General features: G+C 33.9%; 1 protein-coding gene across 7 annotated transcripts in view; it reads left to right on the top strand.

Moving 5' to 3' along the window:
* Positions 1 to 19,248, top strand: part of MFSD8 (major facilitator superfamily domain containing 8) — a 28,050-nt gene extending 8,802 nt beyond the window's left edge. Inside the window, exons 4-12 of one of the 7 annotated variants that reach the window (XM_069493689.1) lie at positions 634 to 874; positions 1,898 to 2,011; positions 3,569 to 3,713; positions 4,473 to 4,528; positions 8,237 to 8,345; positions 10,393 to 10,527; positions 16,198 to 16,301; positions 16,390 to 16,634; positions 18,672 to 19,248. In XM_069493689.1, the coding sequence (XP_069349790.1) occupies positions 634 to 874; positions 1,898 to 2,011; positions 3,569 to 3,713; positions 4,473 to 4,528; positions 8,237 to 8,345; positions 10,393 to 10,527; positions 16,198 to 16,301; positions 16,390 to 16,634; positions 18,672 to 18,878 (1,356 nt within the window). In that variant the 3' untranslated portion in view covers positions 18,879 to 19,248. Of the gene's footprint in view, positions 1 to 633; positions 875 to 1,897; positions 2,018 to 3,568; positions 3,714 to 4,472; positions 4,529 to 8,236; positions 8,346 to 10,392; positions 10,528 to 16,197; positions 16,302 to 16,389; positions 16,665 to 18,671 lie in introns of all 7 variants that reach the window. The other 6 variants (XM_069493688.1, XM_069493690.1, XM_069493691.1 and 3 more) reach the window with 6 other exon arrangements.
* The last annotated feature ends 6,882 nt before the right edge of the window (positions 19,249 to 26,130 follow it).

Genomic DNA, 26,130 nt, shown 5'->3' with positions numbered 1-26,130 from the left:
GTGTGGTGGCTCACACCTGTAATCCTAGCACTTTGGGAGGCTAAAGCAGGAGGATCACGTGAGGCCAGGAGTTCAAGACCAGCCTGGGCATTATAGTGAGATTTTGTCTCTATGGAAAAAAAAAAAAATTAGCCAGTCATGGTGGCACTACTTGGGAGGCTGAGGCAGGAGGATTGCTTGAGACCAAGAGTTTGAGGCTGCAATGGGCCATGATTGCACCATTAAACTCCAGCCTGGGTGACAGAGTGAGACCCCGTCTCTAAAAAAATAAAAATTTTTGAAACAAGAATTAAAGAATAGCTTATATTATTTTTCATGATGTTATTACTCTACATGTTGTGTGATTATCTCCTTAACAAGATTTTTAAGAACCAGAAATTTCCATAATCATTCTAAAAGATGATGCTTTACAAGCATTTTTCCCTTTTGGACAGTTAATTGTTAGCACATTTAATTGTATTATTGAAAGTTTTAATCCTTTTCTATAAGTAATAGTGTTATAAAACTAGTATGTTAGAATTGTTGTTTTTATTTTTTTAGTTTGAAAATTTACATGGTCTGACAAATGTATTTAGGTTTTAAATTTCACTTTTCTTGGATAACAATTCTTAAGGTATTATACTTTCTTTGCAGATTGATCAGACAGCTGATGCAAGTTTTTTGGGCTGGGTTATTGCTTCGTTTAGTCTTGGCCAAATGGTAGCTTCACCTATGTTTGGTTTATGGTCTAATTATAGACCAAGAAAAGAACCTCTTATTGTCTCCATCTTCATTTCGGTGGCAGCCAACTGCCTCTATGCATATGTCCACCTCCCAGCTTCTCATAATAAATACTACATGCTGGTTGCTCGTGGATTGGTGGGATTTGGAGCAGGTAATATGTTTGTATGTGTATGTTTGATTGTTTGAAATTCACATTCATCCTGACATTTATGGCCCTTTCTCACCTGGTCTCATACTTTCTCAATCTCATATTTCACAGTTCAACATACAGATCTCTCATTGCAAATAGACAAATAATCTTTTCTATCATTTTGCATTTGCTCATGATGTTCCTATTATCTGTAGCTTCTCTTCTGTTCCCATTATTCTTCATCCTTCAAGATTCCATTCAAGTTCGAGCACGGTGGCATGTACCCATAGTCCCAGCTACTTGGGAGGCTGACGCAGTCTCTTGAGCCCAAGAGTTCAGGACCAGCCTGGGCAACATCTTGAGACCCTGCCTCAAAAAAACCAAAACGAAAGAAACAAACAAAAAAACTAAACTAAACAAAATTCAATTAAGTTCTACATCTTTGATGAAGCCCTCTTAGGCTACCCTGCCCCTTAACAGATTTTTGTCTTCTCTGACATGTCTCTGGCACTTGCTTGTAGTCTTATACAGTTTTTATCCTTTCTCACCAACCAGACAATAAACTTGTGCAACTAGAGACAGTTTATAATACTTTTAAATATTTTGTAGCCCCTAGCAGAGTCTCTTGAACATAACAAGTGCTCAATAAAATTTTTCAGTTAAATTGTTAGTGCTTTTTTAAAAAATTTCTGATGGTCTATGCATAGAGAGTTTGTGACACCTTGAAAATAATTGTAAAAATCAGTAGTATGCTATTCACTCAGTGCTTTCTAGGTATTCTTTAATGAAAAGTTTGATACTCTTATATCATCTTTTCATTCACTCAAATCCCTAGTGGTGATTTCATATTACTGAAAATACTATGTTCCATTAATTGATGCATTTGATCAGGAAAAATAGCTTACATTCTTTGTATGATCATAAAGAGGAAGAATTGACTATACTGTTGACCAATATTTCTTCTTCTGTATAAAGTCAAATTAGACTGAATTTTAAAAACTGAACAATATTTTCTTTTACTTTGGGTTATTATGTCTTTTTTAGGAAATGTAGCCGTTGTTAGGTCATATATTGCTGGTGCTACCTCCCTTCAGGAAAGAACAAGTTCCATGGCAAATACAAGTGCCTGTCAAGCATTAGGTTTTATTCTTGGCCCAGGTAGGTATTCTTCACCTGTCATTACTTAAATTTGAATTGGGGAAACTACTGAGGTTCAAATGTTAAGTGTAATCCAAGTATAAAACCTCATACCTGAAGGAAAAGGGAGGGAAATGAATATTTTTTGATCCAGCAGTGAGGCTAGGCTCATTTTACCTTGATACCTATCCTCTACATTTAGTACTATTAGTTCCATTTTACAGTTGAGGATGCCAAGGCATGGAGAATCTAAGTCAATTGTCCGAGGTCACCCTTTTGCTGAGTATAAAAACATTATTGAAATTTAATACTTCCCCAAGGAAAATTAATTTTCTGCTAAGTAAGTAGATAAATTAGTCAGAGTAACATTGAGAAACTGTATATTTGGTCCATACTTTTAATATTACGGATGTGAATATTATCAGTTTGAATCCAACTCAGTTTACTTCATCATTAACACCTCACCCCCACCTCAGTTTCCATTACTTTTATTTAGCCAAAAAAAAAAAAAAAAGCTTAACAGAACAGAATCTAATTCACTGTTCATCAAAATCTAATATTTCAATTTATTAAATAGTATTCTGGAACAAATATAAGCACAAATTTAGAATAATTGAACCTTAATGCCATATTGTAAAATACATGAAGACATGGTCTGAGTCTTTTTTATTTACCAGTCTACCCTCAGTATTGAGCTCAGTACCTTGTATAGACTTAGGTTCTCAGTAAATATTTTTGACCACCTTAAAAGCATTTTAAAGATTATCTCATTTAAACATTTTGTGTTATAGGTGAGTAAATATAAGCTTGAAGAGATTAGATGACTTTTCCAATGATAATAACCACTCAACAAACACTAATATTTATTGAGTGCTTACTGTGTGGTAGACACTGTTCTAGGTGCTTTAGGTACAGTATCTAAATCCTCACTCTGGTGTTACATGCACATTTTATAGAGCCTTTTATGGAATCTAAACCAGGAGAGCAAACCAGTACTGTTCCAATCCAATTTTTGTCAGAAATCCTAATTTAAATATTATATATAATTTAGGTACCATCTACACAATAATATGTAAAATATTTCACTTAAAATGTGATATTTTCTTTCTTATAATGAAATTGATTAAACTTTTATAATTAATTTATGGAAGAAATTGCATAATTTAAATTGCTTAAGGAGTTTTTTTTTTTTTAAAAAGGAGATACAAGTTACTTTAGATATAATCCTTTGTGAATGCATGTGGATCATGTTTCTCTGCCTTTTTTTCATTATGGTCTCTCTAAGGAGGCTTTTTAGAAATTTTTTTTCTGATCACTCCACCCCATAAAATTTTAGTACTGCATCTATCATATATCTTTTGTGTCCTACATATATGTCTGAGCTTTATATATAAAAAGAATAAATTTTTTGTCCCCCCCACCTCAAGAACCAATTTTCTTGTACCTTTTAAGAATGCATGATGTAGATGGATGATTTTTTATAATGTTATTCCAAAGCCTATGGTAAATATCTTTTTAATTTTTTTAGACTATGCCTCCCATATAATAATTCACCTGTGTGCATTTTATTTTAATAAGTTTTTCAGACTTGTTTTGCACTCATTGGAGAAAAGGGTGTGACATGGGATGTAATTAAGCTGCAGATAAACATGTACACAGCACCAGTTTTACTTGGCGCCTTCTTGGGAATTTTCAATATTATTCTGATCCTTGCTGTATTAAGGTAATTAGATAGAAATGATAAAACTGCTTTTGTAGATTGTGAAATTTAATGCACTTTTTAATTTTTGGAGTCTATCATTATGAAATCTATTTAGTTTTTGTTGTCTATAGTTGTGTTTGTATTTTTTTAATCAGCCAAAGCATGTAGTATTGGCAACTAAAATAATAGACAACCTGATACATGAGAACAGATTATGAAGGTCTTTGAAGATTCAAGGTTTGGTCTTGATTTATTAACTATGTGTTTCTAAGTAGGGGAATGGCATGAAAGCAACATTTTAAGTAGATTAATGGATTAGTATCAGCCTTAAATACAAAAGTTACTAGTTATATATATGTTAAAAGTAATTTTCTAAAACTACATAAGTTTTGTTACTTTATTTCTTTAGAGTGCTTTATCCAATAGTCTAAAAACATTTATAACTAATGTTTAAAATCACTGAAAAGATTAAAAAATAAAAAAACTAAAATCACTGAAAAACTTGAAACACTGACTAAGGTAGATCATGTATGTTTTTGGATGAATTGGGTTTTTTTTCCCTTTTTATTTTACCTATATATGATAATATGATAAGAATTATAACTTCTATCTTTGTAAGTTTATTAGTTATATGTCCTTGGTAATAATTTCATTACTCAGAAACCAATGAAACAAACTCTGTCAGAATGTGAAAAAATAGAATGCTAGTAATAAATTTAAACCATTTCTCTATTATGCTAAGAGTTGCATAGATAAAATATTTATGTTTTTCTTTTTAAGAGAACATCGGGTGGATGACTCAGGACGACAGTGTAAAAATATTAATTTTGAAGAAGGTACTATTAACCTGTTTGAATTACTGTAACATTATCAAAGTGTTCTAGTGATTCTGTCTGTTTGGTTTAGTTTGGAGAACAATAAAGTGGGTGATTGGGGAATATCTTCAAAGCTGAATGTGACCTAAATTGATTTTTTCTTAAAAAAAAAAGCATACCCATATCAGTTATTTGGTGTTCACGATTAACAAAGTTAAAACCATTGCTAAAAATCACTTTATCTTATTTTTAAAGAGCCATTATTTGAGAGTTTTGGAATGATTTCAGTAACTTTGCTATCAAATAAATGTGTCTTTCTGTTTCAAGCAGTTGTTTACTCCCTTAACCATGAGAATATGTATGGTTTCTCTTTTTAACTTTTATTCTTTTGGTATACTTTACAAATATACATTTTCATCCTTTAGATCTTCTTTGATTCATATAAGTCAGAGAACCTTGTAAATAGGCATATTTTACCAAATAAGCTATTATTTAAGTATTAATTATGTCCTCCTTGGGGAGTATCCTGCCATATGAAAGAATGCAACTCAGTCCTTGCCCTCAATGAGTTTATAAAATTGTGGAAAAGACATGATATTATTTTACCAAGTGCTTTCATAGCTATTTTATTTAATTTTCACAGCAGAAATAGTGGAAGGTAAAGTTAACGGTTGTGGGGTGGTGAGCATAGAGATGAGGAGTGATAGTAAGTTTTTGAACATAGGAAAGATATGACAGTAGATTCCATGCAGAGGCTAATTCAGATGTTTGAAAGCCTGAACGAGAGCAGTGACTGAGAATGGAGAAGGGATAAATAGGAGTTTGAGTTACCCAGTGAAAAAACACTACAGCAGCAAAGAGAAAGTGAGAGAAAGGAAGGAAGGGATAATGAATCAAGTATGGCAAAATATTGTTGCGTCTGGGGGATGGATATATGAGCATGTGTTTGAAAACTTTCAAAATAAAAAGTAAAAAGAAGCCAAGAGCTTTGGCACATACCTGTAGTCCTGGTTACTTAAGAGGCTGAGGCTGGAGGATCTCTTGAGTCCAGGAGTTTGAGACCAGCCTGGCCAACATAAGACCCTGTCTCAAAATTAATTAATTAATTAATTTAAAAGAATGAAAGAAAAGAAAGCAAGAATGAGAGAGGAGGAAGTGCCAGCAGTGGGTATGAACTACTTTTTTTAAAGGTGAAAAATAGGATGCTAACTTCAAGGAGCTATCAGGTCAGGGAATAAAGAAGTTAAGAGGGTATGGTTGAGGTATGAGAAGGAGAAGATCTGTAAAAAGCAGTCTTTTGGAAGTTAGAAGGGGGTAACAATATAGATCAGTGCTTCATTTGCATTAATGTGCTTAGAAATCATTTGGAACCTGTTAAAATGCAGATTCTGATTCAGTAGGCCTGGAGTGAGGCCTAAGAAGGGTTGCCAGATAAAACACAGTTAAATTTGAATAATGTTTTAGTATAAGTAAGTCCCACCCAGTTAAATTTGGATTTTAGATAAATACATGTTTTATTATAAATATCAATATATTTTATGGGACAGTCTTACACTTAAATTTTAAATATTGCATGGAATATACTTATACTAACAGTTATTGTTTATCTCAAATTTAAACTTGACTGGGTCTCCTGTATTTATATTTAGTAAATCTGGCAACCCTAGTGAGATTCTGAGAATCTGCATTTATAACAAACTGCCACGTGATGTTCAAACCACACCTTGAGTCCCAAACATCTAGAGCTATGTTGTCCCAATACAGTAGCCACTAACCATATCTGGCTATTTATTTATTATCATTATCATTATTATTTTAGAGACAGGGTCTTGCCCTAACACCCAGACTGGAGTGCAGTGGTGTGATCATAGCTCACTGCAGCCTCAAACTCCTGGGCTCAAGCAATCCTCCTGCCTCAGCCTCCTGAGTACGTAGGACTATAGGCACACACCATCATGCCTGGCTAATTTTTTTTTTTATTTTCTGTCACACTAGCCACATTTCAAGTGCTCAATTATGGGTATATGTGGTGAGTGGCTACTGTATTAGATAAAGAACATTTCCATCATGCCACAGTTCCATTGGACTGCACTGTTCCAAAGCATAAATGGGAGTGAGTTTAGAAGAGGCATCTGTTTTCTTTCATGAGATTTCTAGGTACTTCAAAATAATTTTTATAAAATTATTTACAAATTTCAATAAATGTTTGGATAAAATGCATCTAGTAAAAAACGTCCATAATTGTTTTAATTTTAAAGATACTCAAGTTTAAAGAGGTTATCATGGGGTAGGATTATATTTTACAATTACACAGAATTGAATCAATATATTAATATAGTCTTTTCTTAAAATTCTTATAATTAGGATACCTAGTTAATTCCCACAGTCTGGGATACAACATTTCTGAGATTCCCCACTGAAGCCAGCACTGGGTAGAGGCCATAGGAAACTAACCACATATTATGAAGCAAACTCCAGTTTGATTTGGGGCAATCTGATATTTGATTTGAAAGAATAAAGACTGGCTTCCAGTTGGTGATTAAGAATCAGTGTGGTCTATCCAATAATACAAGGGCCACCAAGATCAGGGCCTATTCCTGGAAAAGGATCCAGACAAAGGTGATCAGTTCTCTTTGTGTGATTAGAAAGGGAAGTCTTAGCCTTTGCTAAGTGCCCAAGGTGCTTAATTCCCCCAAAGTATAGCAGACTATTTCCACGTATACTTATTATTGGAGGAGGAACTCCCTCTCAAGAATCCTGAGATATAAAGGCAGGCACTATTATGAAAACAATTATAGAAACTTATTGCACATTAGGAAAATCATACTCTCCCCACCTTCCACTGCCAGTAGACACACATTCAAAGACATAAATGAACACATTCTTATAATACCTACCTGGTTTACTCTGAATAAGTGGATAAATTATAAAACAGCATGATGGATATGTATGTGTAAATGTATATGTCTGTGTACTTTTCAGTTATACCAGGAATAGCTTATATTGTGTGTGTAGCTTAACTACATCATTCAAGATGAAATGTCAATACATTTACTTTGCCCTCCTAATTTATAAAACCACCATCAAATCCTGAATATTTCTTTGCAGAAATATAAATGGTAACATAAGGATTTTTTTTTTTAATTTTACTTAAGATGTGTTAGTAATAAGGATTTTTTTAATGGTGATAAGAACAGAGGGATTTATTTATTTATTTATTTATTTTAAATGCAGCTGTGCTTGGAAGAAAACATAGGGATTTTTACTGATACTAATTTAACATAGCATTGAAATTCCAAATATATATCCATTGAAGTGAATCATAGAAATGGAGCTGATTTAATAAACTATTTCAGTTCTTCATGAAACTCTTATAAAAAAATCTGCAAAAGAAATTTAAAGCAAATGTATTTAGTATGATACCACTATATTATAGAATTCTATAAAATACATTCCTATTTTGGATTGAGAGACACCAAATAGAAAATAAGTGTGAGTAGTTCTTGAGATAATAGGATTGAAATATATCTCCTGGGAAGAAAATTTACTTTTAAGTGCCATTTTAAAATTATTTCTGTCATAAATCCTGTTTCTGTTAAACTACTTTGAAGCCTAACAATGATTTTAAGTGTTTATTCATAGAATTTGCTACATATAATTTCTACATTTTATTGCCATAAGAAAAATTACATGTATAGTTAATATAATTTTTCTCCTATTTACCTATAGCAAGCACAGATGAAGTTCAGGTTCCCCAAGGAAATATTGATCAAGTTGCTGTTGTGGCCACCAATATTTTGTTTTTTGTGGTTCTGTTTATCTTTGCTCTTTTTGAAACGTAAGTTTTTTTCTGTCTTCATCTAAATCAGATTATGTATTCACCTGTATTTCATTTCTTAATGCACTGTTAATCAGACAGGTGTTATTTAAAACCTTATGTAAGTCACATTTTTCTTGTCATGATGTAAAAAGTGCATATATGTTTTATGGTTTGTAACTTAAACATAGTTCATTCTTTGTCCTTAATCTTACTACCTTATCTTACTTTCTTATTAAGGAATCTGTTTCACTAATCTTTCCCCCTCTCGTCTGAGTTTTATGATAAATACAGTCAAAAAACTTTAATTAGTGTCATGATTTAATTAACTGTAAGCTATATAATTCCCTACTTATGTATACAAGTTTCAGTCTAGCAATTTTAACTCTAACCTTGATCTTGAAAAGAAAACTAGTATATTGCAAAATCTCTGCCTTGCGCAGGCTTTATTGACCTTTATTTATCATATGGTCCTTTTATTTTTAAAATATTTTTTCATTAAATTATAAAAATAGTACATTCTTGTAACAATTCTAAAGACTACAACTGTATTTCCATATCCACTCCTTTCTATAGAAGTAACCACTGCTAGTACTTCAATTCGTATTTTTGCAAACATTTTTTCTGAGCAACTGTAAGAGTATGTGAGTATGCGTGTGTTTGGTGTTTGTATTTATTCAACTCATATAGACTATGTGATACTATAATTTGACAACTTCATTTATTCCCTTATCAGTACATTGTGACTTTTTAATGTCAGTACATGTAGATTTGCTTGATCCTTTTAATTTCCAAATTATTGAGATATATGAAAGTTTTAGCTCATCTGATTTTTTGGGTGGTTTTTTTTATTATAAAATATATATAACATCAAATTTACCATTTTAACTATTTTTAAAGTATGCCATTCAGTGGCATTGTACAACCATGACCACTACTCATTTCCAGAACCTTTTCATCACCCTAAACAGGAACTCTGCATCCAGTAAATAATAACTCCCCATCTTCCCTCCACCCAACCCCTGGTAACCTCTGTTCTACCTTCTGTCTTGTGTGAATTTGCCTATTTTAGGTACCTCATATAAGTTGAGTCATACAGTATTTTTTTTTTCTGTCTGCCTTATTTCAGTTAGCATGTTTTCAAGGTTCATCATGTTGTAGCATGTTATCAGAATTTCATAGTGTTTTATGGCAGAATAATATTCCATTATAGGTAGATACCACAATTTGTTTGTCCATTCATCTGTTATGGACACTTGAGTTGTTTTCCCTTTTGGCTATGGTGAATAATGCCGCTGTGAACATTGATGTACAGGTATAAGTATCTGTTGAGTCGTTGCTTTCAATTCTGTATACCTAGAAGTGGAATTACTGGATCATCTGGTAATTCTGTTTAACTTTTTGAGAAACCACCAAACCATTTTTTACATGAGCTCATCTGATTTCAAACTTTTAAATGGTATTGTTCTTTTTAAAAAAATATTCTAAACATATATCTCATTTTGTAGTCAGTTAATAGAAGGAGATAGAATGTAGGAAAAGAAGCTTGGCAAGGAAGGAGACAGTCATAAAGGAAGGGAGGCAAGTTAGAGGTAGGGAGACAAATATGTATTTAATACATTGAAAGGTAGGGATGGAAGAGACTGAGGAAGACTAAAAAAAAATTCAGTAGGTTCTAATAACTTAATAGAAGTAACATTACTGCATTGAAAAAAGACCAATTTAATCCAAAATGTAACCATGATTATTTAGTTATGTTAGAATGATAGGAGTTATAATTGGTTTGGTTTCTTTTCCTATTTTTCAGACTTTCTGCAATGTGGCAATGTTAGTTATATAAACATTAAAAAATAAAAATATGAATAGGCAGACTTAGTTGCTTATGTATGTAACAATAAAATGCATTTAAAATGTACTCAAACTTTTGCTTATACAGGTATGGTGTCAGTTTTAAAAGGGATGCAAATTCTTGAATGTGTAGGTATCATTATTAAAGTTTATATTTCACTTTACGTATAACAATTACAATGAGGTAAAGAAGAATAATTTCTTTTTTTGTTTTTCTTAGCATCATTACTCCATTAACAATGGATATGTATGGCTGGACTCAAGAACAAGCTGTATTATATGATGGAATAATACTTGCTGCTCTTGGAGTTGAGGCAGTTATTATTCTCTTAGGGGTTAAATTACTTTCCAAAAAGTAAGTTATGTATTTTTGGTTTCATTTCAAGTCTATTTTTTTTATAAAGTAAAACATGAAACAGAGCTAACAATGCAAATGATTGGGCTAATAAAATAATTTAAAGCTTTTCTCTCATTATGTATTAGTTATAGTCCTTAAAAGTTTGCAAGCAGATTTAAAATTTCCTCTGACATTTCTTTGGTAAAGCAAAATATCTTACATAGTAAATTATTGTCTCCTTTTGTATATTATGTATACTTTGTATATTATGTTTTACTTAAAGTATTTCTTAAATAATATTTTGTAAAGCCTTGCTCTCTTGTATGATAATACATGTTATGTAACAAAAAAGATTCAGTGGTTAAGTTCGGAAAATTCTGGTTAAGATTACCGAACTTATTTATTCTACAATTTCTAAGTCTTCTATATATATATATATATACACACACACACACACACACACATACACACACACACACACACCCCCACCCCCATATCATGATCATGGCATATAAAGTTTGTAGCATTTCTCAGTTATTTGACCACAGAACCCTTTTTAAAAACATACTGCTTGATTTCAATTCTTTTCAATTTCTTTTTGTTAAGAGGGTTTTTAAAATTGCTATATAATATACATATTTTCAGCATATACGTGATAATTGATATAGTCATAGAATGTGTAAAGAACAAATCAAGATAATTGGGATATCACCTTAAATATTGATCTTTTCTTTATGCTGGGAACATCTGAATTATTCTCTTCTATTTTGAAATGTGTAATAGATTAATATTAACTATAGTTACCCCCCTGATCTATCGAACACTAGGTCTTATTTCTTCTGTGCATTTGTACCCACTCATTAATCAACTTCTCTTCATACCCCCTACTATCATCCTTCCCTGCCTCTATGTTCATGAGTGTCACTTTTTTAGCTTCCACATATGAGTGAGAACATGTGATATTTGTCTTTCTGTGCTTGGCTTATTTGACTTAATATAATGACCTCCAGTTCCATCTATGTTGCTACAAAGGACAGGATTTCATTCTTTTTATGGCTGAATAATATTCCAATGTGTATATATAGCACATTTTCTTTATCTATTCATCCATTAGGCACTTAGGTTAATTCCATATTTTGGCAATTGTGAATAGTGCTGCAATAAACATGGGAGAGCAGATATGTCTTCAGTATATTACCTGTTGGCCATTTGTATGTCTTCTTTTGAGAAATATCCATTCACAGAACACTTTCTAAAAAATAATTTTGTAAAAGTGTAATTGTAAGGAACACACTTTGGGGAAAATGCTTGTATAAAATTAAATTCAGTCATACAGTCTAAGGTGGAACATTAGTTGATGGATTTAAACAGCTCTAATGACATAATTTCTAAAAATTATGATGGGGCTACATACCAATAAACCTATTGTAAGTTGAAAATATAAGTCAAAAATGCATTTAATACACCTAACCTACTGAACATCAAATGTTGTAGCTTAGCCTACACTACCTCAAATGTGCTCAGAACACTTACATTAGTTTTTGGTTGGGCAGAATCATCTAACACTGGGCCTGTTTTATAGTAAAGTGTTGAATAGCTCATGTAATTTATTGACTACAGCATGCTGAGAGTACAGTATTGGTTGTTTACCGTCGTGATCGCCTGGCTGACTGGGAGCTGCTGCTCCCTGCCCCTGCCCAGCACCACGAGAGAGTATCATACCACACACATCACTAGTCTTGGGAAATAACAAAATTCAAAATATGAAGTGTGCTTTCTACTGAATACATATCACTTTTGCACTATGGTAAAGTGGAAAAATCTTAAGTTGAACCATCAGAAGTTAGAGACTTACTTTTTGTAAGGTTCTAAAATCAATCAACAAATGTTGAGTCAGCACATCAGGTTAGGGGCTTTGGGGGATACTATGAAGATTCCCATCTTTATGGAGCCAAGTAGAGGAGTCAAGTTATAGGTAGAGAGATAGATATAGATTTATATTCAAAGCTTTGTTTTTTTTCCTTCTCCCTTGCATTCCCTCTTCCTCTGCCCCATCCCTTTTCTTTCTGCCACTCTCGATGCACTGAGCAACAAGGCACCTGCCGCAATGAGCAGAGTTGGGAAAACTTGGAGGGTTGCTCGCCTTACTTTTTCTTTCTCGCTCCTTCCAGGTAGCGCTGGGGGCCTGCACTTTCCCCGCCCACCTGGTCCAAGCCCAGAGTGGGTCCCAGCTGCAATACCAGTGGCAGCATCATCGAAATTATAGTAAATGCATTATATTAGCTCATTAAATATCCGATTTCAAATCAAAAGTTTATTATATCTGAAACAAGAAGCAGTATAATTAATCAAAGTGTGTGCCTAAACTATAGACACAGTTTTGACATCTTAATGGTAGCTTGCTTATGCCAGCAGTGCAGAAGCCTGGAGAGCAAGTGGTGATGAAATTGTAAAAGGCATTTTCCACAGCTTGTTAAGAATTGAATATTTTTCCTTGCAAGAAGTGGTCCAAAGCCTGGAAGAAGTGGTGGTCAGTTGGTGCAAGGTCTGGTGAATATGGTGGGTGACAGAGTTTCCAAGTCCAGCCTCTGTAGTTTGAGCAGCATTGTTTTTTGCAACATGTGGTCTTGCAAGAGGATTGGCCCGTCTCTGTTGACCAATCTTGGCTACTTAATCGCAAGCATCCCCATCATTTTGTCCAAGTGGTTCCGAAGACATCTGCTGTAATGGATTGACCAAGTTTCATAAAGCTGTAGTGGATAATACTAGTTTGGACCACTAGACAGACACCATTAGCTTTTTTTGATGAATATTTGGTTTTGGACTGCGTTTTGGCACTTTATCTTTATCCGACCGTTGTGTTGAACACTTGTGATTGTCAAAAAGAACGCATTTTTCATCATACATAATACAGAAATGGGTCGCCTTTATGTTGTGACAGCAAAGAAAGATAAACTTCAAGATGATTTCTCTTCTGATGCTTAATTCATGTGGTACCCATCTATCCAGCTTCTTTATCTTGCTGATTTGTTTCAAATAGTCTAATATTGTTGGAACAGTAATGTCAAACCTTGCTGCTAATTCATGTGTGGTTGAGATGGATTCTCTTCCATTACAGCTTTCAATTCATCATTATCCACTTTGGTCTCAGGTTGTCCACGTGGCTCATTTTCAAGATTAAAATCACCAGAACAGAACTTCTCAAACCATTGACGTACTGTGCGTTCATTATCCACATCCTTTCCAAACACTTCGTTGATATTTCGAGCTGTCTTTGCAGCATTGGTTCCATGATGGAACTTAGATTCAAAAATAGCATGAATTTTTGACTTGTCCACGGTTTCACAAAAATTGCTCTAAAAAAATAATCTGAAAGATAATCACAAGCTAAAACGCGTGTTTATACCTTCACAATAAAAAAAAAACCACCAACAACAAGAAGTATCAAAGTGAAATGTCAGAGGTATCAACTGTCAAACTTAGTACTTAAGGAAATCGGACATTCCATACCCAATAACCTAATATCGTGCTACAGAAGTAGAGCTGTTTAGCCAGACCGTGCTGCGCCTGGAGTTGGAGGCTGCTGTGAGGTATGATTGTGCAACAGAGTGAAACCTCTTAAAAAAAAAAAAAAAAAAACTTGAGGAAGATGAAAAAGAAGGCAGTGCTGCTAATATACATTCTTATAGAATGTCCAATTCCATACCCTCAAAAAACTTGTATTCTAGTTGTGAAGGGAGCCAATAAACACAAATGTGAAGTCAGGTGGTGATAAGTACTGTGAAGAATAGAGCAGACGAAGAGAATCAAGAGTGACAAGGGCAGGGCTGGTGGGTAGGGGAGTGTTATAGCTGATAGACTGTTCGAGGAAAGCATGTCTGAGGAAGTGAACGTTCAAACACAGACCTCAGTCAAGTCAGCAAACAGCCATGTGATGGCCTGGAACTCTCTTCCCCAGAAGACTGAGCTTTGTATGTTCAAGGAACAAGCAGGAAGGCCCGTTTGACCAGATCAGAATGAGAGAAAAGACAAATGATAGATCAGGTAGAAAGATGTGAAGCCTGTTGGTATTCTGAGGGTGAAGGTGAAATCTTTGGGTTTCTTATTTGTTTGATTTGTTTTTTATGTTATTTGTTTTGTTTTTGGAAGCTTTTGGTTTTGTTTTTATGTTTTGTGCAAAATTTCCAACATATACAAAAGTCTAGGGAGTGTCATGTATTGAATCTCTAATATCCATTACCTAGATTAAACAATTATAAACACTTGGACAGTCTTGTTTTGTCTATACCTCTGCCTACCCCACACACTTTACCCAGCACCTGGATTATTTTGAAGCTGACCCAGGACATCATTTCATGTCTTCCATATCTATTTCAGTAGGTATCTCTGAATCTGATGATACTATCATATCTAAAAACCCCCAATGATTTCTTAATATCAACAAATATCCAGGCAATATTCAAATTTTTTCCACTCAAGTTTTACTTGTTTTGTTTCATTTTGTTTCTCTATGTGCACATTTGACTCAGGCTCTTAAGTTTCTTAAGTCTTTTTTAATCAATAGGTTTCTTCTCCATCTCTCTCTTTCTTTCTCTTTTTTCCTCTTACAAATTGAAGAAACCAGGAGGTTTGCACTATAATCTCTCACATTTTGGATCTCACTGATTGCATTGCTGTGGTGTTTTTAAAATATTTTCCTCTGTCTACTACATTTCTTGAAAACGGGTACTTAGATCTAGAAGCTTGATGAGATTGGGTTCAATTTTTTGGCAAGAATACTTTATAGATAGTGTTATGTGCTTACATCAGAAGAAATATAATGTTTTATTTATCTTTTCTTAATATGTCAGAGGCCATTGATTATCCCCCAGATCTATTAATTTATTAATGGATCATTGCAAAAATGGTGGTATTTTAATTCTATCCTTTAATTATTTTCCATAGAAATTTCTATGAAGAGAAACCTGAGATACATTAATAGTTGGTATAGGAAAGGCGGGGTAAAGGATCGATTCTTTCCATTTATCTATGCATATATGTATGAATGAATGAATGAATGAATGAGACAGAGTCTCACTCTGTCGCCCAGGCTGGAGTGCAGTGGCACCATCATAGCTCACAGCAACCTCAAATTCCTGGGCTCAAGTGATCTCTCTGCCTCAGCCTTCTGATTAGCTGGGCTTGCAGGTGTTCGCCACCATGCCAGCTTTTCCTTTTATTAACTGGATTTTAAAATAATGAATTGTTTCCCTAGCATCCTAAAAGTGACCAATGAGTATTTTATTTTAATATAGTATGAATTCATGGACTATAATACTTGTATCTGTTTTAATCTATTGCCATTATTATTCATTTTTTGTGTTCACATTGTCATGTTTTTTACCAGCTTCTTCAAATTGACTGAGTCCTTTTGTCAAGACCCAGTAGTCACAGATAGCTTCTGTACTTTCTGGTGTGAAAAGATATCCAGGTTCATATTCTATATTTTCTGCCCCAGATCTGAAATCAGCCATTTCTCAGAGGAATCTTGGTTCTTTTTAGTGGGAAATTATATTTAGCATTCACATTAATTGATACATTACTGAAAGTATCAAGACATTATTTTATTTATTTATTTTTAAATTATAAAAGTAATGAAACTGTTATGATGTTTTATTTTAAAATTACAGAGTTTCTGTTCTTTAACAGGATTGGCGAACGTGCTATTCTACTGGGAGGACTCATCGTTGTCTGGGTTGGCTTCTTTATCTTGTTACCTTGGGGAAATCAATTTCCCAAAATACAGTGGGAAGGTATAGCCATACATAATTCTATAACGTTAGCCTCTGTTATTTATCTAAAATTAACAAGTAAGGCACTACACTAATTTTGTTTTTACAGATCTACATAATAATTCAATCCCTAATACATTTGGGGAAATTATTATCGGTCTTTGGAAGTCTCCAAGAGAAGATCACAATGAAAGACCAACTGGTTGCCCAATTGAACAAGCGTGGTGCCTCTATACCCCAGTGATTCATCTGGCCCAGTTCCTCACATCAGCTGTGCTAATTGGAATAGGCTATCCAGTCTGCAACCTTATGTCCTACACGTTATATTCAAAAATTCTAGGACCAAAACCTCAGGTAAGCCAGCTACCCTGCCATCGAGATATTGTGAAATATACTTGTAGGCACTTGGTTTTTTTGCTACTATTCTCTATTTTTACATAGGCTGATTTGGGGGATTTTTGTCATATTCAGCATTTTAAATTTAAAAAAACCACAACTTCTACGAAGTATTTATGAAATGTATATGCTGAAATTTAACAAATAGTACCTAAGAACTCAAAGATGTGTTGAAGTCAAAGATTATGGAGCTCAAAATCATTTTCATAGGAAAGAAAAATCTGAAGCATAAATTTCTGAAACATATTCTTAAACTAGGCAACAGTTAGGGAATCAAAATTGATAGTGGAATTTGGATCTAGTCTTACTTTCATCTGGCCCTGGAGCAATTACTAAGAGATGAAAACACAACAGTCTTAAAAGTTCACTGCAGCTATGTATGTTACAATTTTTTTGAGTAATCATTTCCTTATTTATTATATGAAATTAGAAAAAAATATAGAAACAAAATGAAAAATACCAATGAGACAATTACTACTAACATTTTGGCAAAATTATACTTCCACTTCCAGTCTTTTATCTCTGCATATGTGACTGGGTGTATGTGTTTAACACAAACATAGGATTATATCATGGATACTATTTTGTAATCTACTTTTGAAAAAAATATAACAATATTTTGTGAATATTCTCCCATGCCATTAATTTTCTTTTAGAGAATTTTTCACAATGGAAACATTGTATTCTGTTTTATATGTATACCATCATTTATTATAATCATTCTCCTATTGTTGTACATTTAGATTATTTACAGGTTTTGCTTCTTTTTTTAGCAGCAGTTATTTAAATGGCCACAAAATAAAAATGTTATCTTCCTCTTTAAAAATTAAATTGATGGCTTTACATTTTCACAGGAGAAATTAGTGTTTTTCTATTGGAATAATGCAAAGATGAAAAAAATTTAATACCTGTGTTTTTAAGCTTTGAAGAATAGGTAATATTTTGGTAATAATTTCTGTGTTTGTTTTTAACCTAATAGCTTGTATTTTCAAATTTTCAAAATTAAGAATAAAAGCATATTAATTACAAAAGCAATTCATGTTGATTGTAACAAAATTCAAGTAAATTAGAAATGTATATAACAGAAAAGGAAGACTCCCCTTAGCCTCACTTTGTCAAAGTCAACCACTGTTAACTTCATTTGTTCTCTTCAAGACATTTTTCTATGCCTATTCAAATATATCGACACTCATGCCTTTTTAAAAAACTATGAAACAGATTATATCACATGTATATATGTTTTTGCATCCTGACATTTTTTACTTAATATTTTATAGATTTCCTTCCATATCAGTGCATATAGCTATTTTTATTCTATGATCTCACTCTATATAAGACCTCATTTATTTTAAATAGCTGCTTAGCATTCCAGTCATTTAATACACCATAATTTATTTACTTAATCCATCATTGACCTTTAGGTTGTTTTCAATTTGGGGCTATTAAAAGTAATGCTGCACTGAACATCTTTGGGTAGATTGTACGCATTATGGTTTTGGAGGTAGTAGTTGTAGGAGTGTCATTGTGGTACAGTGGAGTCAGCCAAACAGGGCTTCAGATCTCTCTTAAGTTACTTAAACTTTCTGAGTTTCAGCTTCCACATTTGTTAAATGGAAATAACACCTGTTGTCGAAATTTGTGAGCATTACAAATATATATGTAAAGCACCTACCTCAGTGTCGGGCACGTAGGAGGGACAAAATGAATGTTAGCTTTAAAAGATGTATCAATCAGTTATGCTGTTCCCAGGGCTTTGGCAGATGTTGTTTGTCCCTTTACAGTCCTTTTATTTTTCTTAAACTGACTTAATATCAAATAAGCTTATTGTTCATTATTTTCTGTATTTATAGGGAGGCATTTTATGTTTAATTTAAAAGTAAAAGATGGAGAAGTAGTTCTTGTAAGTTTGCCATCATTTGGTAATAGCATTATCTCTGTTTTTAAATAATTAAACCTGAGTAACAATCTGCTTGTCCCCCACATCACCCCCCACAGGGTGTGTACATGGGCTGGTTGACAGCTTCTGGAAGTGGAGCACGGATTCTTGGGCCCGTGTTCATCAGCCAAGTGTACGCGCACTGGGGACCACGGTGGGCATTCGGCCTTGTGTGTGGAATGGTGGTGTTCACCATCGCACTCCTGGGAGTGGTTTACAAAAGACTTATTGCTTTTTCCATAAGGTATGGGAGGATTCAAGAGTAAACTAGCTAAGACTGTGATGGAAAGTATTCATATTTGCTGTGTGGTACTTTCAAGTCTAAGGTTCTGTTAGACAATTGCCATGAGCCAGTCTCCAAAAGTCAGGCTGCGGATATTCCATATATTGAATAACAAGAACATATATTGAATAATAGAGGGAATTCTACATGTTATTGTGAATGGTAGGTTATATAAAAAATTCTGGATTATAATTTCTTTATCTCAAAAATGAAATATTCTTATAACACTTTTTTGGAGTTGCATAAACTAAGGAGTGAATGGACAATGGTCTATAAATGTGAAGTTCTGCTCCTAATACAGACTGCAGAGGTGTCATTAAAATAATGAGGGAATATCTATGTAGTGGAACCAGAAGGAAAGTTCTGTATGAATTAGCTATAACAGAATAAAATTAAAGAATTTTTTTACCTAAATAGAGGTATTTTTATTCAAAGATACTTTGAATCTTTTATTTATTTATAAATAATCTTCTTTTTACTTACAAAAATGCATTTCTTACTATCAGGTTCCCTTATGAAATAAAAATCATGACTCTTAAATTTTCCATTTAGCATACATATCATCCAAACTTGCCTTCTATAAGTTTTGATTCTATTACTGTACCTCTGCCTTATTTTAGTTCAGGTTCTCACTTAGTAACCCATAAATTAATATATGAGTAAGAATAACACTAATATTTGAGCAATAAAGAGGATTAAGAGATCAAGATGATTTCACTACCTTTAGGAGGACTAACTACGTTTTTCTTTCAAATGCCAATAAATCACTTTAGAAACATAAGCCAGATATGTGTTATTGTATACATATACTCAATACTAAATGGTTTATTAAAATTAATTGCTATTTTTCAACTCCCTCAAACTCTGAAGAAACATTTTCACTTTCGTTAGGTATTTTTCCCATCTCTCCGCAGTGGTGGGGAGGAACACAACAGTTTTCAATCTGTCTGCATAACTACTTAAAACTGTAGAATTTTAGTTGGACTTTAAATACACATGGATTCTGACAGCTCCAATATAGTCAGGCTAATAAGTATTTGAGGTAAAATGGCTTTAATATAACAGTTCACTGAGTTTACCCGAAGTTGGCTAAATTATACTGTCTGTATATCTTTCTACTTCTACATAAGTTGAATGCTGATAAAAGGAACTAACAGATAACTATGTATATGCATAATCAATGTTATAAACACTGAAAAAATGTTTCTACCTTCCCAAATGTTTCCTACTTTAAGTTATAAATATTTTTAAATCTAAAAGTAAACACTATAATCTGAACTTTATACTAAATTTGCTGTGCTCCTAAACCCAATTTCTTCAGCTCTACTAGAAGACTTAATTTGACAGAAATCATTCTACAATTACAATTTGGAGATTGTTTTCACTCTTTTCCACCTTCCATAGCAAGACTCTGCTTCTGTAGATTTATCAGAACCACAGCCAGGTTTCTAGCTAATTGATCAAGTCCTGGGATTCCTTTTACCTATTGTTTTGCAGCTACTTCCTCTTACAATTTTTGGGTCACTTCTAATCTTAAAGAGTAAACTCCACCCTTGGTTTTGATAGTGTACAGAAATAACAATGGTAATGATGAAAATGATAAGCACAAACATTTATGGAGTTCTTTCCATATATTCCAGGTAATGTGTCACATACAATTTAATTCTCACAGTGGTCTTTGGGTGAAGATATTATTATGATTCCCATTTTACAGATGAAAGAATGTAGGCACAGAGAAGTTACTTGTCAAAGTAAAATGGTCTATCTTCAGAGTATATACTTCTAACCACTGTATTTTTCATACTGGGGAAAATAGCCCAGAAAGTTGCAGTATCAGTTAATTACTAATTGTATGGTAAATTAAGTTACCTATACTAGTGACTCCTATTAGCAGAAGTATTTGGGAAACAAGCTCACTGGCAGGCTTTTGTGTTAGCATAATAGCCTGTTTCCAGCAAAAATATAACAGAAAAGTTTTCCAACTTCTAAAGATTTATAATATTGATTAAAATGCAAATAAACCATATCCTTGCAAAAATGACTGCCACCTTTTTATTGAGAGGACTTTCTTCTTTAGAGGTTTATACCTGTGCTCATCTTGGCACAAAAGATGACCGATAAGGAAGTGATGGGGTCTAGGGAAAGAGCAGGGAGGTAAAGTTTGAGGAAAAAAAAAAAAAAAAAAATCACTCAGTTGATTTCTTCAGTAGGACCAGTTGAGTATAAATTGAAAAAGATGACAGGAGATTTTAAGGTATGAAAAACTGTTAAGAATAGAATATATTTAAGAATAGAAGATATGTTTTGAAAACCTAACCTTAAACTTGAGAAGAAAGGGTGGTTTTCATATTCTGAAGGGATGTGTAACTTCACAAAGTATCTCTGTTCTATCTTGTTCAGCTTGTATAAATTTTTAAAAAAACTCTTCTTGTTGGTATTTTCCCATACATAAAATTAAATAAATCTGTATATAATTTTTGGTTTTAATGAGAATTAACTTATCTGCATCTGTTCAAAAATAGATTAACTTATTTTAAGAAGAAATACTATGTACCATTTTTGACTATTGCAGGCTTATTTGTAAGTTAAAGTAATTGTGAATGTTCATTTTCTAATAAACAAGATTATTTTGTATATGTACTTTAAGTCCTAAAACTTTATTTAGTCATGCTTTCGATACGTATTCAAGGGGGCATCCACTATGTGTCAATTACCAGGTAATTGTCGGAGATTGAGCAATAAATGAAATACACAAAACCCCTATCCTCATGAGGCTTACGTCCCAGCAGGAAAGTCAGGCATTAACCAAATGATCATACAGATGATTATAATTGAGGGAAGGGTGACAAGATAATTATAGGGAGTATGAATAACAGGGAACCTGACCTGAACAGGAAAGTCAGGGAATGCTTCCCCAAGAGAGTAATGATTCACAAAGACCTGATGGATGAGAACGATTTGAATTGGTGAAGAGTGGGACAAGTGCGTTTCAGGCAGGAGACAGAGTGTGTACAAAGCCCTAACAGTGAGAAGATCTTGGAGCTTTTGCAGGACTAAAAATAGATCCAAGGGGGGTGGAGTATAATAATTGAGAACAAGACTCATATTAATTGAGGGTATAAAGGGATAATGCAAGGCATTGTAGGTTCCAAGTATTAAGGCTTCTTTTCATACGAGTAAGAGTTAGGAATTCTGACTTTAGGCATAGTTGGAGCTAGAAGTCCAAATGTCATCAGGGCTCTCTTTCTTTGGGTTCCACATGCCTCTGCTTGACTTTATTTCCAGATGCTGTCCATGTTGTGGGAAGATGGCCACTGGCAGCCCCAGGCTTGCAACATCTTTATAGCTCACAATTCCAGAGAAAAATGGCTTGAGCAGAAGAGCCAAAGACTCTTAAGTAGCCAAGTATAGCCTACATACCCATCCCTGAACTGACCATATGGATGGGGGATAGAATCCTCTGCTAGCCCAAGCATGGATCATGCATCCATTCTGGAAATGCAGTTGGCTGTTTGTGGCAGGGAGGTGGAGAAAAACCCCATCAGGCTCATCTCAGGCCCAGGGACTAAACAGATTTATAACTGGATGGAGAAGAAGAGGTTCTACCAAAGAAAGCTTTGCTGACAAAAAATAAATATCCACTACCTCTCCCAACTGTTTTCACATCATTGCAGTCAGGAAATATTGTATGCCCCATTGTGGAAAATGGATGAAGCTGCTTGTATCCAGCTTCTTTAGCCAACACAGGCCCTGCCAATCAACCCTGAGCCCTAAAGGGATCAAGTTACCATTTGCGAGTGTAACCCACTTGTGATATACCAATGTTCGAAAGCATGGTACTAAACCATGTGAGGTAATTTGTACTTTAAGTGGGAACATAATTTAAGGTAACATGTTCTCTAAAAATAAACCTGGGTTCCTTGTCGAAATAGCTGATTTCAGATCCAGGGCAAGAAGAGCTTGAGACATTTATTGTCTCAAAAAACAAGGGAGTTGACAAAGACTATTGAAGTATTGCCAAAAGGACACAGGAGTCAAAGTGAGTCTTGGCCAAAAATGAGGTAATTAAAGCATCAAAAAGGGCAGTATCTGCAGTTGATTTAAACACATCAAATGTGTGAAAATCCATGAGTTCAAAATGATATTAAAAATAAACTCATTGGTGCCTTTGGAAACTTCTATGGCTTCTTTGTTCTGAAAGCCAGAAAATAAAGACTCAGGCCTTTCCTGTATCTAAACTTCAGGATAATCCAATATTGATGAGCAAAGTTCTTTCCTCTCCAAAAAGGGGAGAAGAATAGGGAGAGTAGAATAAGCTTGCTGTGTCTTATTGGTATTAATTGGGAATGAAAAGATATTATTTTAAATATTTGAGGAAAGAAGTTACAAGCTAATGTCAATATTGCTCGCAGTGAGGAACTAATGTAAGTGTATCTCAAATTAAGGAAATCAAGGGTATCATCAAAAGGTATTTAATATAGAGATAATCAGTAGAACAAGAGCATCAGTTTCCCTAAATTCAAAAGAAACACAACAATAAAACAGCATATAAAAATGATCACATAGTGAAGAATTATACATGCATATAGAAGACATATAAAATATGTATATAAAATAACATAAAACAACATGACAGAACACCAAACAAATCAGTCATATCAATAAACATAATAGGATGAAGTTACCTTCTACGTGAAAAAAATGTTCATCTCAGCTAACAAAATTGAACAATAAGCTATATGCAAATTCCTCACATAAATAGATTCAGAAAGGTGAAAAATAAAACACTTTTTAGGCAAATGCAAATTCAAATAAAGCAAGGATCAAAATCTTGGTTTGACAAGGTAGAATTCAATCAAAGAACATCAAGACATTAAGGAGGATACTTTATAATGCTCAACATTACAATCACAAAGAAAATATAACATTAATATTTGTGTGACCAATAAAACAGCAATAACTTTTATAAAGCAGAAACTCTTAAGAAATGCAAATAGAAATAAGCAGAAACACTGTTATTACACCCCTCTCATTCCAAGATAGATCAAATGGAAAAGAATAAAGACATGTAAGACCTAAGTGACCAGGCACAGTGGTGCATGCCTATAATCCCAGCACTTTGGGAGGCCCAGATGGGAGGACTACTTAAGGCTAGGAGTTCGAGACCAGCCTAGTCAACATGGCAAGGTCTCCATCTATACAAAAAATGAAAAAATTACCTGGGTGTGGTAGCACCCAACTCTAGTGTCAGCTACTCAGGAGGCTGAGGTGGGAGGATCACTTGAAGACAGGAGTTTCAGGCTGCAGTGAGCTATGATTGTGCCACTGCACTGCATCCAGCTTGGGTGACAGAGAGAGACACTATCTCTTAAAAAGAAGAAAATTAAAAAAGGCCTAAACAACATAAGTGATAAGGTAGCTCTTACAGAGTTTGGTACTAGTGAATACCTTATTTTTCTCATCATTCATGAAAACTGACCATATTATTAGACTGTAAATAAAATCTCAATACATTGAAATAAAAATAACATTCTTTGACCCCAGTGCATAAAACTAGCAGTTAATAATAAACCTTCCACTTGCAAATTTTAAATATCTCTTAGATATATACTAAAATATTTATCTGGAAAAAATAGGATCTCAGGTTTATTTTTAAATACAGTCACGTGCTGCATGACAGACCACATATGCAACAGTGACCCCATAAGATTATAATGGATCTGAAAAATTTCTATCGCCTAGTGACATCATAGCCCTCGTAACATCATAGTGCAATGCACTGTCTGTGGTAATGGTGATAAAAACCAACCACTGTGCTACCAGTTGTATAGAAGTATAGCATATACAATTATGTACAGTACATAATACTTGGTAACGACTATGTTACTGATTTAAGTATTTACTATACTTTTCATTATTTTAGAGTGTATTCCTTCTACTTATTAAAAAAAAAAGTTAACTGTAAAATAGCCTCAGGGAGCCCTTCAGGTCAAGAAGGCATTATTATCATAGGAGATGACAGCTTCATGGGTGTTACTGCCCCTGAAAACCTTGCAGTGAAATAAGATGTAGAGGTGGAAGACAGTGATATTAATGATCTTGATTCTGTGTAGGCCTAGGCTAATGGGTGTGTTCGTGTCTTAGTTCTTTTTTTTAAAGTTTTAAAAGTAAAAAAAAAAAAAAAATTAAAAATTGAAAAAATTGAAAAAAGCTTATAGAATAAGGATATAAAGAAAATCTTTTTGTACAGTTATATAATGTGTCTTTTAAGCTAAGTGTTATGAGTCAAAAAATTTTTAAAAATTCACAAGTTTATAAAGTAAAAAAGTTACAGTAAGTTAAGGTTAATTTATTATTGAAAAAATATTCTTTATAAATTTAGCGTAGCCTAAGTGAACAGTGTAAAGTCAACAGTAGTGTACAATAATGTCCTAGGCATTTACATTCACTCACCACTCACTCACTCTCTTACTCACAGAGACTTCCAGTCCTCAAAGCTCCAAGCATGGTAAGTGCCCTATACAAGTGTATAAGATTTTTATCTTTCATACCATATTTTTTTTTTTTTTTTTTTTTTTTTTTTTTGAGACAGAGTCTCACTCTGTTGCCCTGGCTAGAGTGAGTGCCGTGGCATCAGCCTAGCTCACAGCAACCTCAAACTCCTGAGCTCAGGCGATCCTCCTGTCTCAGCCTCCCGAGTAGCTGGGACTACAGGCATGCGCCACCATGCCCGGCTAATTTTTTCTCTATATATTTTTAGCTGTCCATATAATTTCTTTCTATTTTTAGTAGAGGTGGGGTCTCGCTCTTGCTCAGGCTGGTCTCGAACTCCTGAGCTCAAACGATCCGCCCACCTCGGCCTCCCAGAGAGCTAGGATTACAGGCGTGAGCCACCGCGCCCGGCCCATACCATATTTTTAACTGTACCTTTTCTGTGTTTAGATACATAAACACTTACCATTGTGTTATGATTGCCTATAGTATTCAGTACAGTAACCTGCTGTCCAGGTTTGTAGCCTAGGAGCAATAGGCTAGGCCATATAGCCTAGCTATGTAGTAGGTTATATAATACCATCTTGCTCACACAACAGCGAAAATTGTCTAAGGACACATTTCTCAGAATGTATCCTCATCATTAAGCAATGCATGATTGTAACTCAGTTTAGGTAAAGAAATGGGAGGATACTGATGAAACAAGATTGACAAGTTAATAATTTTTGAAGCTGAGTGATAAG

This window comes from Eulemur rufifrons, chromosome 18 (assembly GCF_041146395.1).
Source record: "Eulemur rufifrons isolate Redbay chromosome 18, OSU_ERuf_1, whole genome shotgun sequence".
NCBI lineage: Eukaryota > Metazoa > Chordata > Mammalia > Primates > Lemuridae > Eulemur > Eulemur rufifrons.
This window is presented reverse-complemented; position numbering and strand designations above follow the sequence as displayed.